We start from the raw sequence: 26,448 nt of genomic DNA on the forward strand, positions 1-26,448 counted from the left end.
CGTCATGTGACTTTGAAGGAACATGGATGACTTGCTCTGTGTAAATACTAACAACAACCTTGTGCAAAATGTCGACTACTCCCCTGGTTGACTACTCCCCTGTTTGACCAACTGCCTATTTGATGAATACGTCACTATTAATTTGTTCGCTTATGCAACGCACCGCCTTTTGGGTTTTCTTTCTTTCATGCTAATTTGCGGTAAGGTTGGACGAAGTGTGCCCTTCATTGCATTCATGTACTCCACCCAGTTCAAGTGTGACAACCTCCCAGTCCAACACGAGTGGTATGCAAGCGACGCAAATTAGTAACTGTCCACTTTTGCCTGCATACATGCCTTACTAGTGCATTACATAAACAAAGTTTTTTTTTTTTTTTTTACAGTGAGCTGGACACTGAAACTGCAAACAACGGAACATAACAGTGCTTTGTAGTCATTATGATACTGGTGATTACAAATCAAAAGTACAGCATCAAAACAAAATTACGGTAACTTCGAGAGACATGCGCACACGGCGTGGACACGTGCGGGGTGGGTGTGTGGGGGGTAAAAGAGGCGTTCAAGGACACGCTACTTTAGACAGGTCAACACTGTGCTTGTCTATTGAGTCAACGACCAACAAAAGTTAGGCCTCTTTCCACTGTTGAGTCAGTTATCTTTTTTGTGGTTTGAAAATGCAAATTCGAATAAACTAAGATTGCTTTAACACGATTACGTGTCAGTACTCACGTTTGATGGATGGATGTATAGTAATAAAAAGTAAGCATTTCGTGGAAAAAAAGTTTATTTAAAAATACAGACATGGCACAGATGCAAGCAGAATTTCAAAATGGAATCAAAACTCTTTGTAGAAAGGCTCGATATTCGAAGTTGAAAATACGCGTTCTTTTTACCTGAGGGCGCTGAACGTAGCTATACTATGACGTGTCTCGAAGCTTTAGTGCCGCGATCACGCTGTCAGAAAAATACACCTTCAAATAAACTACGATTGGTTCAACAAGCTTACGCGGCAGTCGTTATATTGTACAAATGTTGCGTTTGAAATTACACGTACGTTCGCTATAAAACCATTGCAAACTGGAATCGAAATTCGCATCAAAAGGGGTCGATGTTTGAAATGGAAAAGACGCGTCTTTTTTTAACCACAAAACCGTGAACGCAGCATTGCTATTACGTTTCACGGATGCGCGCTCCCGACTGTACGTGCCTACTCCCCCTCGACGGCGTACGTGCGCGCCCCCTAGTATCGCGTGGTGGAGAGCGACCATATTGCTGCTAGCAGCGGAGGTAGGGTTGTTCTCCCCTCGTACAGGCCTATCGGACACCGTTCATTTTTGCATTTTTTCATGTTTGAAACATCCGTGGACGTCTCTGCGACTTGGAGCGAAGCTCGGTTCGTCTGAGAGCGACAGAGGAGCGTCAAACTCGCAGCGAACTACTTCACTTTTCCCCTTCGAGCGAATTCGGACCGGGGGAGGGAGGAGGAGGAGGAGGAGGAGGACTGGTAATCGCGAAGGGGGTGGGAGAACGACGGCTCTTGCAAATGGCCACTCAGGTGGAGGCTCTTCAGCCGGCCAACCTGCTTACCAAAGCGGAGGAGCGCGGCGAAGTGATCCGCGACGAGCCGGAGCTGGAGGTCGACGGGGCCAAGCGGAGCCAGGCAGCCGGGGTCGACGACGAGGAGGAGGAGCAGCCCGGCAGCCGCCGAGGCGGCAGGCACGGGGAGAGCTCTGAGAGTCCCACGCGGAACACGAATGCGGACGAGGGGGGCTGTGACAGCGAGGCCAAGGCCGACGAGGAAGGTTGTAAAAGCCGGAAGGAGTTTACCGAAGCGCCCCCGCCCAAGGTGAACCCGTGGACTAGGAAAATGAACCCGGTGACTGTTGTCAGTGTGAACGGACAAGCACATCACGGTGAGTAATTTTCGTTCGCTTCTCTTCCTTCCCCGCCGCCTGTCACTCGCGTGTCCGTGGGTCCATACAGCAAGTGTCTGTCAGGTGGGCCAGGTAGCGGCCGTTCATGGTGTGCAAATGTCAAGTCCTGACGGATATATTTGGAGTCCGTGCATGCATCCATGCACCCCTCCTCCACTCAGGCTATTCCTGGAGTCCAGGGTGGCTAAAGTGGAGCCACTGGGTGTCTCGTTGCACAAGGGACGCCATTGCACGCACACGCACACACACATATATACACACACACACACACACACATACGCGCACCCTTTCATAAGTGACTTGTTTTTTTTTTTTGCTTTGAAAGTTGTGATGCATCATAGCGCAACGTCACAACCGTGCACTGAAAGTCGGTCAATGGCCGACTCGAGTAGGCTTTTTGGGTGTTTAAACGCACCCGTCACGGGACTTTTAAAACATTGGGTTGAAGTAACTGACGCGCCTAGTCGGCTAAAGTGCGGTCACTCGTTTTAAAGTGGCTTTGTGCAAAGACAAATAAATAGATCGATAAACAAATAACTGAGGAAAAAAAGAGTGGAGACGCCCGCCCCGGCTAACAATAGCACGGGCCTAGCTTAAACGCTCCAAACATTTGCCCTCATTTCCACTGTGTTCTTTTTAAAATGCCTGACCTGCCTTCAACGCACTCAATTCTGTGGTTATCTGGCGAATATTTGGCACGTTTATTAATGTTCTGTAACAAGCGAGCAGGTTTGTTGTGAGACGTCACGTGTTCACTCCACGTGTAGACGGCATGGTAAGCTCGGCTAACGGACGCCAGCTAGCTAATCGCAACTTGCTGCAATCACGCCCTTCTTTTATTCTTTGTGCTGTCGATTGTTGCGCCGCTTGTTTATTGACCCGATTGTCACGTCGCCTGCGCGTCGCCGAGGTCTCCTCAGCTAGCAGTTAGCCGTGCATGCTAACGTGGCTGCGTGCAAGTCATGGTGATTTGGCTCACGAACGCTCGACATTGTGATTAGCAACGTGGTGCCTTTTGTCATCCAGAGTAATCTTTTCCTCCCAAAATGTTAAGAGGTAAGGCCCCTTTTAACCCACAACAGGGCCCCGGTGCACGCAAAGACAACGTGTCTTTTCGCCATTTGTCCACCAGCGCCACGCTGCCGCTTGTATTGAAAATCGCACAGCTGTTAGACGAAGCTTCTGGCAGGCGGTCCGGTGGACTTTAAATGTAAAAGTGCTGCAGCAACAGCAAGTACATCGGACTTATTTTACTCCGATAAACAACTGTTCGCTGACCATATGTTTTGACACCAGCCCACCCCACTTTCCTCTTTTCTGGGGTCCAGAACGTCAGGAACAACGCTGTCCTTTTTCCACTCAAACGTTGATTGAAATACATTTGTTGTTTGATGACGTGAAGTAGGTCAAGCCTCCTGGAAAAATAGGCATCCTCCAGCAAAATAACCACATAAATAATTTCCAATAGCTTTGTGCAAAAGGTCATAGTATTCTGGCGAATTGCAAAGTCAGTGAGTGCTGTCTAAAAAAAGCAAAACCAGTAATGATAGAAAATGGCCAAACAGCAGATGATGACTCTGGAATGTAACGTGCAGAAGCGCACAGATTGAGTCGAGGACAGGTAACAAAGTAGATGGAGCCAAAGCAATACCAGCAAACTTGGTGTTGCGCTGCCGCCATCTAGATCATTTTACCGATTGTGCAAATAAGCGAGACACGCTCCTTGGCCGTTTGCTTCTTCCCTGTCAGTGTGAAGCGGGCCTAACAGTTGATTCTTGAATAGAGGTCAGTATGTGTGTACTTAGCGTGTCCTTGGATGAAAATCAGTCCTTGATAAGAGTGGAACCGTATTTCAACATCGCAGGTGGCTTGTTTGTAGGATGGCGACATGGGTATGGCGCATTCTGCGAGCACCGCCTCACCCAAGCCTTCATGATTTGAGGCCTCACCATCTGTTTCGAGCCCAAAGTTGCCACGGTCTTGTGGATTTGAGAGCAAAGAGAAATATTGAGTGTCTCATGCCGCTTGTGATTCAGACGTGACACAGTTGGAATGGCAGTAAACTCGTGAGCCCTTGCAGCCGCAACTTGTCAAAAGACTCCTAAACAAATAGCTTGGAATGCAATAAAAATAACCCAGGGAGACTGGGAGCAAAATCCGGGTCCACCTCAAGTGGCGCCCACGCAGTGTGTCGTCACAAGGGGGGTTTTGTTGTTGCGTCATCTGCTGTGCAACAATGTTGACCCGAGTCACATGAGGTTGAAATGCAGATCGGGGTCCTCATCAATAGCACCCTCTCAATGCTAACACTATGAAACCCCTCATGCGGGCCAACGTGTAGCATCGGTGTTGCTAACTTCTAAAGCTTGAAGCAATATTTGACGGTAGAGTGACGCTTCGAAGCAGACAACACTCACGGGCATAAATCCTTTATCCTCAGCGAAGAGCTACCGATAGCTTACTGAGTAGCTGAGACGTGTATCAGTGTGTCCATTTTAATTTGTGTGGGCGAGGCTGAAACGATGAAGGGCATCTCCCCCCCGTTGTGTCGTCCTCCACCCAGTCGACACGCGTGCACGCAGACTATCAGCTGTTTGAGAGGAGCTCTTGTCTCAAGCGCTTCATCTCGGACCGCTTTATCTGCCGCCGGCCGAGTCTGCGCCGGCCGATAGAGCTCGGCAGGGTGTGGACCGTTCACATCCGTGGCGTGTCCAGTGTCGGGGAGCCTCCGGGGCTCTCTGGAGACCTCGCATCCAAAACATTTTTTATTTTTTTTGCTCAAGTCTGGGGTTTTCCTTCCTCGCCCAACTTGCGAGCGGATTGGATTAGCATGTGAGTCATTGTCAATACAGTGAACACTCGCTAGATTCCAGTTTTATCTCTCCTGTCCCCGCCCGCCACAGCGCTCATTTTGAAGCGAGTGCTTTTTCTAGTCTGTACAGCAGCGGCGCAAGTGGCTTCCCTTTTTTCTAAAATGTGGAATGGGCACTTTTAATGTGTAACAAATCTTCCGTGACTAATACATTCAGGCAAAATCAATAAAAACATAAAAAATGGACTAATATGAGCTTATTGGTGGCAATTTTGATGTAAAACGTGGTGCGGCAAAAGCGTTGGCGAAAAGTTGACAGTTTTGAGGCCGGTTTTGTTGGTGACGTCACGCCGGCCGAAGCCCTCGTCAATTAAGCCAGCTGGGATTTATTTGTCCTACTCGACCCTCCCGCAAGCCACAGCCCGCCGATGAATTATTGCGCCGCATTTGTACACAAAAAGCAGACGAGAAGGAACGCCGCGCTCCCGTGCCGCTGGCCAAGTGCTGTGCAGTAACTCATTGTCCGTTTCCTCCATATTTGGGTCTTGTGAGCTGAACGCTGCCGCTCTGTCGTTACGCCCCACCCAATGTTTACAACGGCGAATTGCAGGCTTGTGAGGAAACAAATGTCGCTTTTAATTTGAAACTCTGGCACCAGACCGAGTGATTTTGTGCATAATGGCGCGGCGGGCGCACTTGTAAGCTTTATGAAAAAGATCATTCCAGCTTTTCTAAGCCCGGACACGCAGCAATTTGGCGAGACAAAGCTCTCGTTTGTCAGCCGCCGCGTTGTGGAATGCGCGCTGGTTGCCAGCGCAGCTGACGTTTGGCACCTTGCCGCGGATGCTCAGCTCTGACGTCGCTCTGGCGTTTGCCAGCGCCGGTCGTTCTGGTGCGCCGGGCGTGAGACGCCGCAGTTATCCGATCCCAGCGCCGGCGCCCCCGGGCTCCTTGGATCGAATTTTCTGACGCGGGCGGTCAACGGGGCCGAGTACATAATTCATAGTCGGCTAAACTGCTTTTCTTCAAGCTCAACAGCGGCGGCGCAATCGTTCACCTGACTTGTCTTTGAAAGCACGAGTGAACTGAGTCATGATGACGACGACGTCAGACTCATTTTTAAAGGAATCCCCGCCTGCTTTATCTGTCATAGCAAAAAGACGTTGCATCAACAAAGATGTCACATTTGCGTCCAGTTGTTGATATCCAAGTGATGATCTGGTTGAAGAACCCCGGGAGTCGATTAAATCGTCTTCATTCAATCCATGAGGGCGGGCGGGACTCAATCCAAAACCGGTTTTAAAGTGTCTTTCCGTCGTAGTTTATGTCACGAGCGACTCCTTCCATGATTAGACCGTGGTCAACTCGGTGAATTTTGGCAGACCTAATCGCCTTGGCTTTCAACCACAATAAACACCAAGTCATCGTGTTGACGCCTTTTCACGTCAAGCACCTTTCGATTTAATCGTGCGCCGCACCTGTACATTCATTCATTCATTCATTCATTCATTCAACGTCGCGTGCTACATTTGGCTTTGAGAACTTTGTGAAAGGTCACAAACGAGTCAAGTATACTTTGAGAACACCGACGTTGTCATAAAGTTTGAAGGTGTGGAAAAAGTTAAGAGACTTCACGCCGTTTGCCGCTGACTCATTCCCTATGTTTCCTGTTATTGAAAGAGCAGGCAGCCGCAGCATCTTTAAGCGGCCTGCCCTTTATTTGGAACTTTGTCCCGGAATGTGAGGAAAGATTGAGGCCCGATAAGCTGATGAAGAAAATCACTTAAGATGGCCGACGACTGCGCTGCGTTTTCTTGCTCTTGACCCGTGCGTTCTCGTCTCAACAGAGTCGAGCGGTCCCGCCAAGGTGGTGAGAGCGGGCAACCCTCCCAAGGCCAGACGAGGAGGAAAGGTAAATGTCGCCGAATGTTCCCCCCCCAAAAAACTGCTAATGTTATTTTGATGGCTTTCACCAGAGGTTGTGTGGTGTTAATTTGTAGTCTGTGTAATCGCGTGCTTGGCAATGACAGATTGTGACCCCTCTGTGCCGTCCGTGTCCGCTCAGGTCGGCGACTTTGGCGACACCAACAGCTGGCCCACCCCGGGAGAAATCGCAACTAAAGACATGCAGGTGGGTATTTTTGGTTTTCTTTCCCCTTCTGTTAGGCTTTCATCAGATGATAGTCTACGACAAACAAAACAAATAGAGTGTCTGATTATCACCAAATGGAAAGGTCTTGAGGTACGTGGTTTCATTTTGCCAAGTGCTTCTGTTGCATAATACAGGCGTCAAAGCACAACCTCAGAAGCACCTGTCACTTCAAGCCGCTCAGCTAGTTCAGGCTCGGGTCCTGACACAGTCGACACACACGCTCACATACACAAGCTTCAGTGGCAGCCCCGGCCGGGCGCGGCTGGCTATTTCAGAGCCGTGGATGTTCTGGCGGCATGACGCGCGTGGTGGCGTTGCTCAGCGGTGTTATGTGGGTCAGCGTCATGGGAGCCTGGAATAAATGCCACCAGACACGGTGGGGGTGAGGGAGCTGGTCACCGCCTGGGAAGGAATGTCCTTTTAGGGATCCCCTCTCGGTCACCAGACCCCGGATCGACGATGCCTCCGCCGCTGCTATTTTGAGGGACTGTACGAGCGTGGCGTAATCGGAGCGTGTGCGTGCTGACACTTTCTGTGATGCAAAGGTCAATCTTGGGAGCAAAGCGGTCTTGGCTCGTGTTCTTGTGTTGTCTTTGTCCGGCTTGTCCAAGTCCTTTGACTCGTGTTTGGTCGATGGGTAGTTGGTCCGAATTCACCGGCGCAGAATTCAGGATGGCCCTACTTCTTCTTGTCCCCGCTGACATTTTCCATCCCACGAATAGCTGCACCAATACCATGCATACCTTCATCCTCATCCACGTATGTTCTCCAAATCCAAATGACTTCCCCTAACAGGCAGGCCTCGGTTTGTTCCCCTCCAGCTCATTTGTATCTGTGAACATTCTTTTTTTTTTTTCCGGTGTGCCTTTTGTCATCTCGGTCCACGTCATTGTCTCCTCTAAACTGCTCTTCCCTCCCTCCCTCTGTTCAGATCGAGGCAGTGACAGGGACCGTGTCCTGCCCGCCGACGGTCAGGCAGGTCAAAGACTCGTGGAGATCCTCTGTAAGTTTCAAGCGGCAGCCCCTCGTCGTATGCCCGCAACCAGCCCGCCTGTTGACAGCCGCTCGCCGTGTGCGATTAGCACGCCAGGAGAAGGCTAAACCGTGACGCTAGTCAACGCAAGAATAAGTCGAACGAAACCGCTCTTCGTATTCAAATTGAAGAGTGTCGTCAATCTTTCCCTTTTCTGCATGTTTTCAAACCAATTCAATATTTACACAAAGACCTCCCGAAGCATTAAAGGCGACGTGACATCAGTCTCTTGAGTTGTATTATCTGCGTGAACGACGATTAGCCTAGCTAGCTCATTAGCAGCGCTGCCATTTGAGCTAGCCCGTTAGCAGTGCTGCCACTTTAACAAGAATGTCAGTTAGCGTAGCTCGCTCCATGGTGCCAAATCACCGAATAGATTTCCAGGTCCGACTCAAAAGTTTCAACAGCTCCATCCAGTGTTTCTCCTCACCCTCATGACTTGTATTTTCCATCCGCCATTCAACGCTTGGACACTTACAGCAGGGTTAAGTGGATTACGCATACACGGACACGTGCTGCCGTTAATCAGTCTGGTATTGCTAATCCCGCTGCTACGTTTCCCTTATAGCGTAAATGGCCGTTGACTGGATGCAGTTGGAAAATAACGTTTTCCTGTGTATGATTATGGTGTCAAAATTTGGTTGAGCGTGTTGAGCGTTCTTTTGGGAGGTGGATTTGAGTTATTTATTTTTTAAATACAAGGAGGTGTGTGTGAGCGTTCAGCGGCATGGAACGCGGTGTACTTTAATCTACTTGGTGAGAACGCTTTGCATGATTTCCTGCGCAAACAGCTCGCAGTCTCGTCGTGTTTGCGGTGTCGTGGCTCTCGTCGGGCACCAGCACGTGCGCATTTGTCGCTAACGTCTTAACATCTTGTCCCATTAAGGCCCACAGGAGGATCTCCACCAAGAAGGAAACCAAGGAGAAGCGCGAGAGCAACGAGGAAAGTAAGGAGAATCTGAAGACCAACAAGTCGGACGACTCTGGAGAGGAGAAGAACGGAGACGACGACTCCCAGAAGAATGGCCAAAAGAAAAAAGGTGAATTGGCTCAAACTTATCATGCTCGCGGGTCCAAGTTTGGACAATTATACATAATGAGCACTGTGAAATTCGGATCAAATATCATTCTCTGATGGTGCTATGCAGTTAATTGCAGACGTCCAATTTCCCGTTGTGTTCTGCTGACCATGTTGAACCTTGTCCCCGTGTCCACTCGATGTGTGGACTTACGGAACGCCACGTCACTTGAAAAAAGTCGTGTCATTCCCACATGCACTGTCATTCACTTGACCACCTCATTCAGCTCACTGCGCAAAGAAATAGATCACTCCTCCCCCCTGCTGGCCAACAGAGTTACTGCAGCTGACTAAATGCTGTTTTCAATCATTTGTCTTCAATTTGATTCCCCCTCCCTCCCCAACTAAATTCATAGAACAAAAGACAATAGAGGAAAAACATTAATTTATACATTTTTTAATTCTTCACGGGGCCTGTGTGATTGCAAACAGGAAACAAGCAGAAGTGGGTCCCCCTGATGATCGAGGGGCCGCGGGAGCGCTCGGCCTCCCGCAATAACAGCAGGCAGAACGAAAATCTTCGCCTGCCGCCCAACACCAGGAACGACCTCCGAGGTAAGCTCTTGGCCGTCAGTGTCACGAGACAGTTTTATACTCTCGGACTTCAACTGTGCTTTTCCCGGTGGCGGGTTTGGCGCGCCCGTTGCAGACTGGCACAGTCAGAAGTACGAGCGGGAGTGGCGCGACGACCACGACGAGGTGTCGAGCGTCAAGAGCGAGGGGGCGCCGTTCCGCGGCGGCTTCCGGGGACGCGGGCGCGGCCGAGGAAGGGGCCGGGGACGAGGACGCGGCAGAGGTATATTAACAACATATTAAAAGTAAACTTTTTTTTGGGGTGATGTTTGCACATGTGCTGTATACATGATGAGATATTCATGTCTCTTCTCTGACTTTCCGTGGAGAGAACTTTCACAACTCTGATTGCGGCATTGAAGCTTCACCACATTTTTTATTAAAGCAAAACTAACTTAGACTTAGCCCCCCCCCCCCTCTTAATCGAATGCAATTTCAAGAACCCTTTTGGCACCCCCTTCAGGCCACTACTACTACCACCAAGGCTACAAGTCGTACGAGATGAAAGACGGACCCTACGAAGCGAAATTCAGCAACTCAGTCACCTACTACTACGACAACATGAGCAGCAGCGACCTCTACTCGGTGGACCAGGACCTGCTCAAGGACTACATCAAGAGGCAGATGTGAGTTTGGAGCTGCAGGAGATGTGATGATCTTAATCTCTTGGATGAGTAGAAATTAGAGAGTAGTTGTTAGAATTTGTGAAAACATTTTTTTTGTTGTTGTTGCAGTGAGTACTACTTCAGCCTGGACAACCTGGAGCGCGATTTCTTCCTCCGCAGGAAGATGGATCAGGACGGCTTCCTGCCCATCGGACTCATCGCCAGCTTCCACCGAGTGCAGGCCCTCACCACCGACGTCAACGTCATTCTGGAAGTACGTGCACGATTGCTCCTCTTGAGAGTTTTTTTTTTTTTTTTTTTTTTTTTTTTTATGGTGCACAAACACGCTGAAGAACTGATGAGTTTCTCATGTCTCTTCTGACATCACTGACGAAAACTTAAAAACAACTCTGATCGCAGCACAAGAACAAAAGTAGCAAATTGTATTTTTACAAGCTAAGCTTCGGCGCCTGTTTAACACGCGTTTCCCGGCAGGCTCTGAAGGACAGCAAGGAAGTGGAAGTGATTGACATGAAGATCCGCCGCAAAGTGGAGCCCGAGAAGTGGCCACTTCCGGGCCTGAGCATGCCCAACCACACCGACTTTGCGCAACTCATCAACTGCCCCGAGTTCATCCCCAGGCAGCCCAGCGAGGAGCCCGCGGGTGAGGATGCCCGCCGCCCGACTCCATTCGTTCCTGAGCGGACTTTGTTGCAGATTTGAATTAGCTTGATCGTCATCGCCTCACTTGTTATGCGAGATGGTCTCCTCCAATGAACGTAGAATCAATGACCGATGCCATCGTCTTTCAGGGTCCCTCAGAGCCTCGACCCCAGCGCAACGGCCGCCCAAGGCCGAATCGGACACGCCCTCCAACCTTAAGACGATGCCCAAGGGCCTCTCGGCCAGCCTCCCCGACCTGGACTCCGAGTCCTGGATCGAGGTCAAGAAGAGGCCCAGACCCTCGCCGGCGAGACCCAAGGTCAGCCCGGAGAAGGTGACATCATCATTCTTTCCGTTCCTAGCCGTCGATCGGCTCAGTTTATTTTGACGTAGCTCAGCATCCCATCGTTTTGCTCATTTGGTCGCGCCACCTCACCACCATCCTCATCTCCTCCTCCCGCCGGATTGTGGTCGCGCGCTAACGCAGGCGCCCTCCTCACAGCAGCAGAGGGAAAAAGACGACGCCAGCCGTTCGCCGCTGCCTCATTTGGGCTCCTCGCCGTCTCCCGCCAACCCCGCAAACAAGGTGACCATGTCAAACCCACGGCTGGCTTTGCACCGGTGTTAAAAAAATAGCGCGAACTGCCGTCTCGAATAAGAACAAAGTTGTCTCATCAGACCTTGTGCTCGCAGGAGGGCGGCGGCGAGCAGGACGAGCCAGAGGAGCTGGACTTCATGTTCGATGAGGAGATGGAGCAGATGGACGGCCGGCGCAACACCTTCACCGACTGGTCCGACGAGGACTCTGACGGCGAGATCGACGACCACGACGTCAACAAGATCCTGATCGTGACGCAGACGCCGCCCTACCTGCGCAAGCACCCCGGCGGCGACCGCACGGGCCACCACACGTCGCGCGCCAAGCTCTCCAGCGAGCTGGTCAAGGTCATCAACGACGGGCTCTTCTACTACGAGCGGGACCTGTGGGACGACACGTACGAGCCAGAGTACGCCACAATCAAGGTGAGGCCCTTTTGGCTTGTCCAATTCATAGAACAGAAAAGAATAGGTAGCTTCTCAGCGCTTCCGTCTCGTCGCCGCCGCCGCGTTGGAGACATTTCTGTCCCAAAGTTCGACGCCGGAGCAGAAAGCTTCTTCTTAGCTTTGAGCGGTTTCTGGATGCACGAACACAGACTTTTGTTCTGGGACACTCTTTTTTTGTTGTCGGGCTCTTTTGTGAGGCCTTCACGTGGTTGTCCAGCGCCGTGTGGAACAGTTTGTGGGAGGAAATAAAGTGCGCGGCCGAGCGGACTGAGCGCTAGCGGGCAGCAGATGAAGCATCAAGTGTGAGTTGGTCGTGAGTCGTTCTTGGTGATTGTGAGCCGGTCTCGTTTTTTTGGGGTGGCTATTGTCGTCGTCATGGAAGGTTTGCGCGTTGATGCGCGGTGTCTCCGGAATGCGGCGAGAGCATGCGGGCGACGGCATAAAGGTGAAGTGAGCCCTCTTCTCACCAATTTTTTTTTTCTTCTCCACATAATTTCCATCTCCTGCAGCAAGAGGTGGAGAACTTCAAGAAGGTTCACTTGATCAGTCGTGAAGAGTTTGACTGCTTGACCCCAGAGCCTCCCGTCGACCCAAACCAGGAAGTGCCCCCCGGGCCCCCGCAACCCCAACAGAGTAAGGACTCGCTTTATTATTTTGAAAAGCCACATTTGCTTTTTCAGAGACAATTGGAATCGCTCCCGAAAAAAACAGCGTAGCGCACACTTGATGATAATAAAGTCGACCTTGCGTGCCTTTTGTCCTCAGTCCCCACAGACGCCCTTGCGAACAAACTCTTCGGCGCACCAGAACCCACGTCGATAGCGCGGTCGCTCCCGACGACCGTGCCAGAGTCGCCCAACTATCGCGGCGCACGCACACCACGCACGCCACGCACCCCCCACCGGAAGGACGCCACCGCCACGCCGCGCTTCTACCCGGTGGTTAAGGAAAGCCGGCCCGTCGACGCCAAGGTGAGATGCTAAAATGCCCGCTTGCTCTTGTTTTTGTCTCAACGGGCCACATTGATACTGTTCAGACCCCGAGGAAGCGCAAGACCCGACACAGCTCCAACCCGCCCATGGAGTGCCACGTAGGCTGGGTGATGGATTCCAGAGAGCATCGCTCCAGAACCGCCTCCGTCAGGTGAGGCCCACTATTTAGCGGTAGCAGCCGGAGGCGCGTCCCGCTCACTCTGTCCGTCGCCCCAGCTCAAACGCCAGCCCGTCGGAGGGCACGCCGGCCCTGGGCAACGTGGGCTGCACGCCGCAGTCCCTACCCAAGTTCCAGCACCCGTCCCACGAGCTTCTCAAGGAGAACGGCTTCACGCAACACGTCTACCACAAATACCGCCGGCGCTGCCTCAACGGTAAGCGCCAGTCGAGCGGCGGCGCGCTCTCTGATCCGTGCCTGCGGCCCAACCTAACCGGGACTCAATCGCAGAGCGCAAGCGGCTGGGGATCGGCCAGTCCCAGGAGATGAACACGCTCTTCCGCTTCTGGTCCTTTTTCCTGCGGGATCACTTCAACAGGAAGATGTACGAGGAATTCCGCCAGCTGGTGGTGGAAGACGGCAAAGAAGGCTACAGGTGAAGCAGCAGCCCCTTCCCTTCCTCCCCCAATTGAACGCGAGTAACCGTCCGTCCGCTGTGGCTCTTCTAGGTACGGTTTGGAGTGCCTGTTCAGGTACTACAGCTACGGTTTGGAGAAGAAGTTTCGGCCGGATATCTTCAAGGACTTCCAGGAGGAGACCATGAAAGACTACGAGGCCGGTGAGACGATGAGCCCACAAAGACGGCGCCGAGTCGCCCACTGATCAACGCAAAGGCCCGAAACACACTTGTGATATAACAAGTTTGCACAAATCGGCTTTCGTGTTTGTTTCTGCGGACACACCCATCCTGCTAGTGATGACTCAGTGTAATTAGAAAAATGTCACCCTGCAAGACTTGTGTATAGTTTGAATGACCACATTCCTAAAACGAGATCCTGCTGTTACCTTTCCGGATTTACAGGTCAGCTGTACGGACTGGAAAAATTCTGGGCCTTCCTCAAATATTCCAAAGCTAAGGCCTTGGAGATCGACCCCAAGCTGCAGGAGTGCCTCAGCAAATTCAAGCGTCTGGAGGACTTCAGAATCGACGTGGGTCAAATGGCACCTGAGACTCGGAGAAGAAACGCTGGTTTTAATCTGTGTCGCTCCTTTCTCTCGTGCAGCCGCCGATGGAGGAAGGAGGCCGCCGGCGTCACTCGTCCAGCGGGGACAACCGGCGCCGCCACCCCTCCCATCCCTCCAGTCGGCCCCACAGCCAGAATAGCTCCAACCCCATGGGCGGCGGCGCCGCCGCAGCCAAGGACAACGTCAAACCCGAGGCCAAGACGCTCAAGTAAAAACGCAACTGGCGGATATCAAGTCACATGCCGCTGGTTCAGGGGGGAGGGGGGAGGTTGGGGGGTGCCCCATCAGCTCTCCTTTGATGCATCACAATTTTTTTTTTTTTTTTGTTGCTTGAGAAATGAGGAAGAAAATCATCACAAAGAGCTTGATGGATGCGTTTTAAGTTTTTGAGATTTTCCTCTTTCTTTTCTTAACAAGGCAAGCAAGCAACAAGGTGTCAAACACATTTTTCTTTGCAGATCATTGCCACTCCACCAGGTGGAGATTTTTTTTTTTTCAAGGTTATTTAACCATCCACTATTTTCATTTCCTTCCCTTTCAAGAATTCATTTTTTATTTTTTTTTTGTGGTGTGGCGGCCTCTGGAAACAATTTTACGATGAGCACATGCAACGACGGCCCTGCTGACATCCGAGCGGACCAAAGCGCCTTCGAAAAATATTTGATTTGCTGGATTTTTTTCTTTATTATGGACAAGTGGGAGGGGGAAAAAAACATGCTTCAAAAAGAAAAGAGGAGGAGAAGCAGAGTTGGTTGCGAGTGGCCTTATCGTTAATGGTTTTGCCCTTTTTGTTGGGAGCACGTTTTGCCAAAGTGTTCCAACTGTCTTCCAAGTGTCATTCGGATCCTGTTACGAGTCCCAACTTGGCTTTTGTCGTTTGGCTTTCTTCATGCTTAAGCGCAACCGGCGTTCCTTTGGAGGAGATTCATGGACCTTAAATGGAGGGGGCGGGGCTTCCTGACCTTGTTTTTGTGCGTCCCATCCATCAGCATCCATCCGTCAAGGACTGGAAGACTCAATAATCCGCATTACTTGAAGGAGCGGGAAGTGGCGCAGGTGCTTTGGGTGGCAATTTTTGGGGATGGGTGGGGGGGGGTCCTCCTCCTCCTCTTCTTCACACACACACGCAACTCCTTGTCTTTGGCCAAGTTGGTTCCTCATGGACGTCCTCCCATCAAGATGTAAATGTGAACTCAACCAATGAAGAGAATTTTTTTTTTTTTTGCTCGACGTTATTTCTGCCTTACACGTATACGTACTCATTAACATGTTGACGCTTTTGGACTTTTTTTTTCTGGCAGTATTGTTAGTGTGATGCGGGCGGGGGTTTTGTTTTTTTTCTTTCCTTTTCCCTTTTGACGTCTGGAACATGGAACGTGTATTTAAAGCGACAAAAGGGAACGAAAAAGCAAATCTTGTTTCATGTTGAAATCTGTTAAAATTCCCCCCCACTCTTTTTTTTTTCATCAATTGGCGCCTCATCAACAGTTGGATTACTTTTTTGGCGGGTACCGTAAGTCTTAAAACAAATCAGTCCACTTTTTTTTTTGTCTTCCTGACATGTTTAAAAAAACAACAGCAATTATTTGCCTTCCGTTTTTTGTTCTCACCTGGACGTCGCCCTAATTTTATCTTCCGGTGCAAGCAGAGCCGGACCCCCCCCCCCCCCCCCCCTTTCTTCTTCAGGGAGACTTGAAGAGTTTTTGAAGGGACACGATGGGTGCATCAGTGTTTTATGGAGGCTTGGAGACAAATGGTAGCTGAAAGAGTGGAAAAACTGATATATAGATGAGAGGGGGAAAAAAACTGCTAGGTTGGCTGCGCTCACTTCTTTTCCACCTGACGGGACCTTTGGAGAATTTGGGGGATCTTGTGGGAGTCGTCCAGCCCTCAAACAAACTCTAAGAGGGCGCCACGTTCTCGACATGAGCTGGCCGCAAAATGGCGGAGGGGGTGCCGAAGATGCAAACAGAACAAGGAGAAATCAAAATGAGCGCAGCAGTGTGTGAGGAATATGGCTGGTTATGATGTCTGCAGACTGAAAAGTACAATAATGTCATAAAGCCATAAAACATCGAACAAAAAAACCCAACAAAATCTATATGAAGCGTTGAAATTGTTCACTGCATCACTCAAAATATCTTTAGGCTTGTCATGAGGAAAAAAATGTGAAAAACGCCTGGAAAAAAAATATAAAACGGAAAAATGTAAACTACTTGAATGAGAACTTGTATTATAACATTTAATATTCACTATCTGCTTTGTAGGCTGATGTGATTGGCTATTATTAGTGTTATTTGTAATTTGTAGTAATTATGCTTTTTTTTTTCCTTTAATAAAGAAAAAAAACACAAAACGGACAAAAAAACCCTCAAAAACCTTGCCTGCTGAGTCATCATTTCCAGATGTGCCAAAGTAAACATTTATTTCGAGATTTGTCATCACAAAAAAAAGAGCAGCAAGTAGACAAAGTTCATAAAATGGTTCATGAAAGTTCAATTTCATCATGTTCAAACATGCACACGCTGGCGTAAGTCTTGTTCCACCTCTTTCGATCAAAGTCGGGCAGTTTCGATGATCAAATGTCTCAAACATTTTAGTGGTGTGCTACAAGTGATTGTCTTCCTCCCTAATTTGCTTGTACTTGTAGAATTGTGAACGCCACACAAGGTATTTTTGCCCTCATGTAGTTCCTCTCGCAGCCACTAGGGCTCAGTTCCACATTAGTTTCACAGAAAGTTACCAGAACCATACTGAATGAACCTCAGTCAGTAAAAACAATCTTAGTGCAAAGACAATTAAAAAAATAAGGGGATTTTAAAACTGATCAACAGGTTTTAAAAGGTGATAAAATCAAATTGAGCAGTCACTGGCCCTTCTTGGGGGTGTCGGGGATGCTTTCACTGAGCGGGGTGAGCCCGGTGAGCAAAGTGTGCCGTTCATACTGCTTGCTCTGCCGGAACTTGCTGTCGGTGCCGTGCAGGCGGTCCAGCACACCAAACACACCAAAACACTGGTTGAATCTTGGAAGAAAACAAAAAAAGGTGTGTCACACTTGTGTTTTACTTTTTAACATGACACAGCAACCTGCAAAGTTCCACAGGAGACTAACCTGAGATGGTGAAAGTCGTGGAATTCTGGCGAGGGCAGGAAGGGCAGGTGGTACCCGCAGTGGGAGATGGTGGTACTAACCAGCGCCAGACAGTACCACATGCACGTCGTGGAAACGTGCGAGCCCAGCAGTACCGGCCCGATCACCACCGGCAGCAGGTTGGAGAACTAACAACACAAATAAACTAAGTAAAGAAATTCACATTTCCGGGCTCTCTCTAGCGCCGCTGACTCACCATATGCTCCAGGGGATGAGCGTAGGTGGCGACCAGGCCGATCGGAGCGGTCCATTCGTGGTGCTGCTTGTGGAAACGCTTGTAAAGGTGGGGAAGGTGGAACAGCCTAACGGGAAGACGTCAAAAGTAAGTTCACTTCCAAGAGCAAATCACATTTTGTTGTCTTACCTGTGCGAGTAGTAAAAGAGAACCTCCTCCAGGATGGAGAAGACGCTGAGCTCAGCGAGGGCCCAGTGGAAGGTTGGCAGCTGAGGGCCGCATGGGTCTCCTCTCCAGCCGCTTAAGTGGTAAGCAGCCACCACGGTGGGCGCGGAGATGAACAGTTGGTTGAACAGTACCGTCTTCAGAGCGTGACGCAGCTTCTCCGGCTCCACCTGCACACAGCCGAGCGTCTTGATCATCGAGTTCAAATTGCGCAGCGTAGGCAAGAAAAACAAGTGCAAGCTCAATCAATACTTTGATAACGCTCAGATATTGACCTACGGGCACACGTTATCGGCTCGGCCCGTTATCTATGTTTGACAACAACAACGGCGGCGGCAACTGCGATAGTCAAACGGAGGACTTTGACATGGGAGCAACCAGGCTAAAGTAACAAATGCACACCATTTAATTCGATTTTTTTTGTAAAATGTTAAGCTATTCTGACTAGTTAGAATTTTTTAAATATTTTTCTATGTATTCATTTTTCACTTCAGCACCTTATTTAATGATGTGGTAAATCAGCTATGTAGCCCTCAAACATTTATTTGCTCTCTTAAAATTGCAATTCAAGTCTACAGTACGAGTTGTATAACTTTTAATCAATTGGGCTGAAAATAAACTCGCCGAGCAACTTTGTAAACCCGAGTGACTCAACTCTGACTGAGCAGACGTTTACGAGCGCTGATCGTGGCGCACTGCAAGGATGGCAGACGTGGTTGCATCACATTGGCCGTCAATAGTTTGAGACAATTAGAAATCCTACCGGGTTGTTCTTGTCGGCTTGGATGCGGTAGCGGGTGATGAAGGATGGCCTCCCGGTGATGTCCGCCACTAGTAGCGCAGCGTTGAAGCCCCAGAACACCACAGTGGGCACTAGCATCGTGCCTGGTGATGTCATAAATCAAGATTATCTTTAATCTCGGGCAATACACTTTATGATCAACACACATATGACATAATTTGTTCTGTTTATAATTCTCCTCCCATAGATAACATCTGATTACAAGAGACTTTCCTCAGACAAAATCCAACCGATGCTCCTTACCCATGTAGAATAAAGCCTCATTGTGGCCCTCAAACATCACGTAGAGTTTGGTCCACAAGTTCTGCCAAAAGTCTCCCGAAGCTCCCCAAAACTTTTGAAGATGCCTGCAGCAGAGAGCCAAAACTTTGTTAGACCACAATGGCCATAATTCTGGATTTTAGATGTGTAAGGGCAAAAAAAAAAAAAAAAAAAAAAGTCTTATCATTCACATAGTTCAAAAAGAATATAAGTTCGCACCATGTCAATGAATTACCGAACGCGGCCAAGAACAGAACTCCGGACCCGATGACGACGGCGGCTTTCTTCACGGAATCCCACAGTCCTCCCGACGACTCCTGCAAGGACAGAAAATGAAGCAAGATGCTGGAGAATCAACTGCTCAAATCACTTCAATCTCAAATGACAATTTTTCAATTCATTACAGGGACTCTTTATCAAGCATATCAGAACATGTGATTAATGTGGCCTGCATCTCGTGTCGCCTGATCATCCTGGAAGGGGGGGTAGATCTTTTTCCCAGATTGGGTTTCTCAAAAGTTTTTTTTCCTTGCAGAGATTGGGGAATTTAGACCAGGACGTGGTCTTCATTTTTGCAAATTCTGGTGAAGCCCTTCGTGACTCAATATAAGTAAACTCAATTTAGTGGCGTTGTGTAAGTGTGTCTGTTATTTAATCCGGTGGCAAAAACAGGAAAACACACTTGGCCGAGCTATTGTGTCCAAAACTAAAAGGATGTTTGTCGGGATGTAAATGATGGGTTTAAAGATACACAAGGGTGTCATTTCAGGGTGAACCTAAAAAGCACTCTTCGCTGCCTTTCAGTGACCCTTCCAGTCTCCATTCCTTTGCAACCTATTGATGACAAGAACCTCAGTGGCCAATTCCATGTTTTGCCTCTCCTTCTCGTCTCACGTTTTGTTGAGCTAGTTTGTATACTCATTGGATGAAAACCAGACATTACATTTTGTATTTCAAAAAGAACTTACCTGTCTGCTGCTGCGTGTTGGTGCTTCCCTCATGACTGTGAACACCAATAAATAATTAGTAATGGTCTATTTTAGACTTTCTCAAACTTAAAAAAAAATCATCAAAGTGCACTATATTTATTATATCTTCAGTGTTTTAAAAGCGAAAAAGTGAGGCCAGGTTAAAGTAGCTCACCTGAATAGCGTGTTTATCCTGCGCAGTGTTGCTGAGTGTTGTGCGTCACAGCCTGGGCAGCAGGCTTTTAACAGCTTTGTTGACAGGCGCTGTCAATGAGATCGACTCTCATTGGCTCGTTGCGGGTCAGCTGACCAGCGTAGTACCCGGAAGTACGGGGTGCCAGTCTCGCAAGTTTCTGTCGTTTGCCTTTCTTTCCTCGATATGCAAAGCCAGCAACATCGTGTTATTTGCATTGCACCTTTGTCACTACACTTGTTGGTTTAACTTACTCATATATGTATCCATTCCTGCTTTGAGTGTGAGTATTTTTGCCTCTTGGGAACTAGAAAACATGGGTGGAGATGAGGACGTCCATTATTATGTAAGAGAAAAAAAAAACCACGTCTTGTCGTGAATGACATTTTGTGACAAAGTGCAAAGGAATGCATATGTATGGGTTGTGTCAAAAGCACCTTAAGTCACCTTGCATGCCATGGGAAGAAAGAGGTGTGTGTCACAGCACGGGACAAAAAAAAGAGGAGTTGACACCAACAGCAAATATGAACAGTTTAATCATGAGTTCATGACATTTTCTGCTTGTGTGATGTTATGGGACGACATACGTGAAATGGCTGAACATCACTGAAAGGTTAAAAATATAAGTGAGCAATTTGCCCTAAAATTTTGTAATTAAAACATTTTTTAGGGTGTTAGACTAGTGGGGGGCAGATATCCTTACGAAACATTTTGCATATAGTTTGATGAAAGATGTCCATCAAGCTGTCTTTTTTTGGAAGGGGGCATGGTCCTCCTTACCAGGGGTCTAGAAACGCCCCTGGCTACGTTGATTATAGCCACTATACATGGTATTATCATTTCTTCCAGTATGTCGGTTGTCATAATTACATAAGAATTCCCTTCTTTCTGCTGTGCCGTTCTTGCTTTGTTGTTGTTTTCGGTCCAAGAAGCAAACGGAAGCCGCGGGTGTCGTGGGGGGCGGGCTGAACCGGCTGCTTTCCCGCTGAGTGGCGTCGTTGGGCGGCCGGCAGCTCTCAGCTCATCTCACTGTGGATTGTGGGAGTCGACGTTCGACCAAGCGCCAGCTACAGCCAAACAGCGACATTTTTACGCCCTTGCACTCGCCCTTTTTTTTCACGTAAGTACGCCGTGGTCGTTAGAAGTCGTCGTTAATGTTGTCGCGGTTGGTTGTGCAGTTTTTAGTGACATATTTTTTAACCGAGCGGAAGCCGAGCGAAGGCCGAGGTGGCGAGCTCTGGCACGGGGAAGGGGGCCGCGGCCGCCGACACAACCAAACAAACGGCTGCGGCTGTGGCCGCCTCGACTGACATGTTGCGGAAATGCTTCCGAATGTCAGAACCCGGATCGGAAGTGAGCTCGGCGAGCTCCAGTCAGTGCGGCGGCCCGTCCGGAGGCCACCTCCACCTGGCGTCCAACGGCGGCTGGAGGACGTGCATGCAAGCATGCTAGCGAGCGTCTTGCGAAGCTTTGCCTTCGCTCCGCGTCCCTTTGCTTTTCCGCTCCAAAATGGAGCCACTATTGACCAGCACACACCTCGCAGTCTCATTCTGGCCACAAAAGAACGTTCTTCACCCACTTTGGCATCTTGTCCCAAGTTATTATCACCGTACATGGATTTTATTTCTGTAGAAACTTGCGACTACGGTGACATTCAGGCCTCATTTGAATATCGCCAAATTACTGCGTCAACACCCTAATGATTTGGAAAGGCAGCCTAATAGTGGCTAATTCCATGTCCGTGGGGTGTGACTGCAAAACTCAGAAGAAGAAAGGCACGTGTGATATTAGTGAAGATGCGTTGAAGAAGACGGCAAGTGCGATAAGCCACGCTGTGCCACCAAAATAAAATGACACTAAATCATTTTAATGAATATTGTCTTTTTTGTACTTAGTTTGATTTGCACAAAACGATGACTTTTTTCTTCTGTGGCACTTCTAGTTTTTCTGCGCACTCCATAACGGTGTCTCACGTGTCCAACAGGAGCGTCAGCGGACTCGTTGGGAAGCATGTCGAGTCGAGGAGGCAAGAAGAAGCTGACCAAGACGTCACGCTCCACCAAGGCGGGCGTCATCTTCCCGGTGGGCCGCATGCTGCGCTACATCAAGCGCGGGCTGCCCAAGTACCGCATCGGCGTTGGCGCGCCCGTCTACCTGGCGGCCGTGTTGGAGTACCTGACCGGTGAGTGTGGATGCCTTGGAAAGCTTTTTATGGATGTCTGCCACCGTTGATTGATGACTTTGCTCCGAGGCAGCCGAGATCTTGGAACTTGCAGGCAATGCGGCCCGAGACAACAAGAAGGGTCGCGTCACGCCAAGACACATCCTACTCGCCATCGCCAATGACGAGGAACTCAACCAGGTAGTCAAAAGGAATATTGTCAAAAAGGGATGGATAATGTTTGTTATTTTGAAACTTGGATCGAACTATTTTGATGATTCGGCTTTGTGCAAATCAAACTTTTTCCTCTCTCTCGCACTAGCTCCTGAAGGGTGTGACCATTGCGGCGGGCGGCGTCCTGCCCAACATCCACCCCGAGCTCCTGGCTAAGAAGCGCGGCGCCAAAGCTAAGCTGGAGACGCCCCTGTCGCCCGCCCCGGAGAAGAAAGCCAAGCCGGCCAAGAAGCCGCCCGGCAAGAAGGCGGTCGGCAAGAAGGGCGCCGGCAAGGCCAAGGTAAGACGGCAGCAGCTCGGCGGGCGACGCCCCCTTGTGACCACCGGCTGACATTCGTCCGTTTGCAGAAACAGGGCGAGGCCAGCAAGACGGCGTCGGCCGACAGCACCACCGAAGGCTCGCCGGCCGACAGCTTCACCGTCCTGTCCACCAAGAGCCTCTTCCTGGGTCAAAAAGTCAGTCGGACCAAAGCCGTGACGCAGGCGCTGCCAAAGCATGATCATTGATTAGCAATTGGATGTCATTGTGGGACCACAAAACTGGAAAAGCACGTAGCGGGCGCATTTAATCGCTGGGGTTGCTCTTTTGTGCACTAATCTGCTTTGCTGGGAACTCCAAAGTTGCTCACAAACATGCATCTCAAATTCAAACACGTGAAGACCCACCTGATTATCCAGACAGGATGTGGCCCAACAAATTCATGCAATTATCAATTATTGTTTTTTTACATTATAATTGAATTGAGTTAGAAGGGGGGAAAAAAACATCCTTTGAGGCTCAGGTGGTGTCACCTTGGTTTTAACAGCTTTGCTTCCTTCCTCCTTCCTTGTCGCTCTTCCTCGGCATGCCTCCCCCCCTCCCTCGCCCCCGCAGCTCAACCTCATCCACAGCGAGGTCAGTAACTTGGCTGGCTTTGACGTAGAGGGGGTCATCAACCCCACCAACGCCGAACTTGAGCTAAAAGACGATCTAGGTGAGACGCCCCCGCCCCTCCTCCTAACACCGCCCTTTCCCACTCCACCCCTCCCACCTTCTTGTGACCCCAGCATGGCTTTGAAAATTAAAACGTCAAAGCCCGGCGGCCACGTTTGCACCTCCGCCTTTCGGGTGACTTGCTGTCAGGCGGCCGTTTTTGATCTGCACTTCCTGCCTGACAGGAAGTTGACTGCCTGCTGTTGACAAGAAACTTGGATGCCTCGCTTGGTCAGAAGCCGCAATGTCAAATTAACCTCAATCAACAACCCAATTACAGTCATTCAGTCCAAATGATTATTTTTTTTTTTGCATTCTGACTAGGCAAGCTCCCGGCTTCCGTGGTTGGCCACCGGCCAAGTTGTTGTGTGGCGTGTTGTTTGACCGCCGTGTTGTTTCATCCGTAGTTGCAAGTTGTCCAAGCCGACATTTCCATAGTGGAGAGCGACGCTGTCGTTCACCCGACCAACTCGGCCCTCTATACGGGCGGTGAAGTAGGTAAAGGCACCAGTCAGCCTCCGTCGCTTCGGGCTGCTGCTCCTGCTGCTAATGCTCCTTTTGACACCGATTGGGTGCTTCCCATTCTGATCGGGCCACACCGCCAGTACAAGAGTTGTATCAAAAACATGGCTGCTTCGTTGCCCCTTTTGTAGCCAGGACCAAAAAAAAAAAAAAAAAGACAAGCACGATAATCCCGTTTTGATATTGCTCTCGTATTGGATCTGAGGCTGGATTTCCGCTCCTGCTGCTCCAAGTAGCCGTTTCCAATTCAACGACTGTTTTGGGAAGCTTTGCCTCGCAACCCCCCCAATTGTCACTTCAACAACCAACTGCAAATCCAGCCTTAGAGCGTTGAGGCTTTTGTTTGAATTTAATTGCAACTCCGGTGCCAATTTGCTTGCTTCTGTTAGCTCTCACTGCCAAATTTGGTTTGTTTAGCGATGCTCCAGTCAGACTGTGACATCTTGCTGTGTTGATTCCATTTCGATGTCATCCTGTGTGGCCTCTCTCGTGTGATGTCGCACTCGAACGTGTCCTGTGAGAGACCGGCCGCTCACCCACGTCAGATGATCGACAGCATCCTGCGTCGACATCCGTCCGTCTGTCTGTCTGCATGGCCTCCGCCACCTCCTGCTCCTGGTTCTGTCTTTCCTCCAGCGTGCGATGCTCCCGCATGTGTGATCACAACGTGTTCCCTGGCAGGTGCTGCCCTAGAAAAGAAGGGCGGCAAGGAGTTAAGTGAAGCTGTGCTGGAGGTCAAGAAAAAGAACGGGCCGCTGGATGTGGCTGGTGGTGAGTTGCAGCCCTTTAGGAAAACACAGCTGCTGAAGATGTCAAACCAACCTTACGTTTGTTCCCCCCACTCCACAGCCGTATTGACCGCCGGCTTCGGCCTTCCCGCCAAGTACGTCATCCACTGCAACAGCCCGGCATGGGGCTCGGACAAGTGTGAGGAGATGCTGGAAAAGACTGTGAAGAACTGTCTGGCGTTGGCCGACGAGAAGAAGCTCAAGTCAGTGGCCTTTCCGTCTATCGGCAGCGGAAGGTAAGGAAAGTACTATATGTAATATATTATTAGTATTCTCTGCAAAATCAAACATTTTGAAAGAGTTTCTTTAAAAAAAAAAAAAAACATGCTGGTTTAGTTTTGCAGTCAACAATCAAAGTTTGAGCAAGCGCCTTGAAAATGATGCCCCTCAAGCTACTTTCACTTAGCTGCATAAAATTTGTTAGACAAGTGACTCACAAAAAAAGCCTCCAAAAGACACCTGAAGTCTCCCAGATTGGGTTGGCACAGCAGTTTTTCTCGACTTGGCGGCGAGTGATTGTAGCCCCGACTAATTTTGCACCCGTCATTCCAGAAACGGGTTTCCCAAGCAGACGGCGGCCCAGGTGATCCTGAAGGCCATCTCCAGCTACTTTGTGGCCACCATGTCGTCCACCATCAAGACGGTTTACTTTGTGCTCTTTGACAGCGAGAGCATCGGCATCTACGTGCAGGAAATGGCCAAACTGGAGGCCAGTTAAAAGCTTTGCTTATCCTTTTGTTTCCTTGCGAGACCAGGCGAATCTTTCGAAACAGCCCGCAACTTGTTTTTACGTTACCTTTGTATTTTTTCCTATCTGGTTTTTAATTTTCCTAAAAAAAAAAAAAAAGAAATTATTTTCCAGACACACTGAGCTGACCTTTGAACGCAAACAGTGTGGACTAGATAAGAAAAGAGGGTTTCGTTTTCTGAAACGGGTATATGCATGTTAACAGCAGTATTGATAGTGACTTAAGAAAAAGAAAAAAAAAAGTTCACCTTAGTTTTCATCGCGCTCGTAATCGTGCGTGTGTCTTGCCCCGTTTCTGCCAGGGAAACTTAAGTTAGCTTTTTTTGTGTTGTTGGATTTCTTTGTGCTTTGCAAAGAACCTTTTTTAATTTCACTCCAAAAAGAGGAGAAATTACGTACAAACCGACTGTTCCTAACAATCAGGTTCATCTGCAGTTTTTTTGTTTTGTGAGCAGGGCACTGTTGGTTCCTGAAGTTGTCTTTCTATCAATGTTTCTAGATGGAGTCTTTGTGGAAAAGTTCTAGTTGAAAATAACATAGCTGGTTATGTTGTATTTTGAATTTGCACATCCTAAAAAGGCACGGGTTCATTTGGAAGCCACCCGCGGCACACGTTGTTCTTTATGTATGTTTGTGTTTTGTCCCCATTAAGCCGTACAAAGCAAAAATTTCAAAGAACTGAAGTTAGAGGTGGCGTAACTGCTGTAGCCGCTAGGTGGCGCACTACGATCAGGAATGGTTGAGTACTCTTGGAATTTGGTTTTCATGGATGTAAACTGTCGAAAATAATTTTCCACTTTCTTACGATAATTGAGAGGGGAAATGCTTTCTAAAGAAATACTATGTACATTTGCTGACTACATACAAAAAAATTAATCTGTACACACTCGAATAATAAACTATCTTTGAAAACACCCCAAAAGTTGATTGTGTCGTGACCCATTTAAAAAAAAAAAAAAGAAGGTCCTAAAACAGGGTTTTCAAATTTGAAATCCAACCAAAATTCTCTGAAATTTCGTTTTCCTACTCTAATTTCTACATTTTTCAACCAATTCAACTCATTCCAACTTTCAACTATTCAGCTTTTGCCTACCTATTCCACAACCTCCCACTTACCAAAAATTCCAAACTTTCAAATTTGAAATTCAACCAAATTCTCCAAAATTTGGTTTTTCTAC

The 26,448-nt window shown here is 49.0% G+C and overlaps 3 protein-coding genes across 13 annotated transcripts; 2 read left to right on the top strand and 1 right to left on the bottom strand.

The window, feature by feature from the left end:
* The first annotated feature begins 1,217 nt into the window (after positions 1-1,217).
* Positions 1,218-16,251, top strand: larp1 (La ribonucleoprotein 1, translational regulator). Of its 9 annotated transcripts, none has more exons than XM_037268831.1 (21): positions 1,218-1,913; positions 6,591-6,658; positions 6,812-6,877; positions 7,830-7,901; positions 8,818-8,971; positions 9,442-9,564; positions 9,659-9,805; positions 10,046-10,208; positions 10,317-10,461; positions 10,683-10,851; positions 11,000-11,169; positions 11,338-11,436; positions 11,544-11,873; positions 12,404-12,527; positions 12,660-12,865; positions 12,931-13,037; positions 13,103-13,260; positions 13,335-13,479; positions 13,553-13,662; positions 13,906-14,033; positions 14,108-16,251. In XM_037268831.1, the coding sequence occupies exons 1-21, from the start codon at positions 1,544-1,546 to the stop codon at positions 14,279-14,281; spliced, it is 3,228 nt and encodes a 1,075-aa protein (XP_037124726.1). In that variant the 5' UTR covers positions 1,218-1,543; the 3' UTR covers positions 14,282-16,251. The 9 variants fall into 9 exon arrangements, with proteins under 9 accessions (XP_037124726.1, XP_037124727.1, XP_037124731.1 ...); XM_037268832.1 differs by having other exon boundaries at positions 6,594-6,658; XM_037268829.1 differs by having other exon boundaries at positions 1,219-1,913; positions 11,000-11,184.
* Positions 16,252-16,475: 224 nt separating this feature from the next.
* On the bottom strand, positions 16,476-19,922 carry faxdc2 (fatty acid hydroxylase domain containing 2). Its single transcript, XM_037268842.1, has 9 exons — positions 19,827-19,922; positions 19,652-19,686; positions 18,903-19,000; positions 18,666-18,769; positions 18,384-18,505; positions 17,585-17,790; positions 17,417-17,522; positions 17,182-17,348; positions 16,476-17,092 (listed from the first exon to the last, which is right to left on the bottom strand). The coding sequence occupies exons 2-9, from the start codon at positions 19,682-19,684 to the stop codon at positions 16,936-16,938; spliced, it is 993 nt and encodes a 330-aa protein (XP_037124737.1). The 5' UTR covers positions 19,685-19,686; positions 19,827-19,922; the 3' UTR covers positions 16,476-16,935.
* Positions 19,923-20,647: 725 nt separating this feature from the next.
* On the top strand, positions 20,648-26,192 carry LOC119133241 (core histone macro-H2A.1). Of its 3 annotated transcripts, none has more exons than XR_005100095.1 (9): positions 20,648-20,964; positions 21,829-22,026; positions 22,100-22,206; positions 22,328-22,519; positions 22,588-22,695; positions 23,114-23,213; positions 23,620-23,710; positions 24,416-24,505; positions 24,584-24,716. XR_005100095.1 is itself a non-coding variant. In XM_037268838.1 (9 exons), the coding sequence occupies exons 2-9, from the start codon at positions 21,855-21,857 to the stop codon at positions 25,238-25,240; spliced, it is 1,110 nt and encodes a 369-aa protein (XP_037124733.1). In that variant the 5' UTR covers positions 20,674-20,964; positions 21,829-21,854; the 3' UTR covers positions 25,241-26,192. The 3 variants fall into 3 exon arrangements, 2 of the variants coding, with proteins under 2 accessions (XP_037124733.1, XP_037124734.1); XM_037268838.1 differs by lacking the exon at positions 23,620-23,710 and adding an exon at positions 25,075-26,192 and having other exon boundaries at positions 20,674-20,964; positions 24,584-24,758; XM_037268839.1 differs by lacking the exon at positions 23,114-23,213 and adding an exon at positions 25,075-26,192 and having other exon boundaries at positions 20,681-20,964; positions 24,584-24,758.
* Positions 26,193-26,448: the final 256 nt, after the last annotated feature.

This window comes from Syngnathus acus, chromosome 14 (genome assembly GCF_901709675.1).
Source record: "Syngnathus acus chromosome 14, fSynAcu1.2, whole genome shotgun sequence".
NCBI lineage: Eukaryota > Metazoa > Chordata > Actinopteri > Syngnathiformes > Syngnathidae > Syngnathus > Syngnathus acus.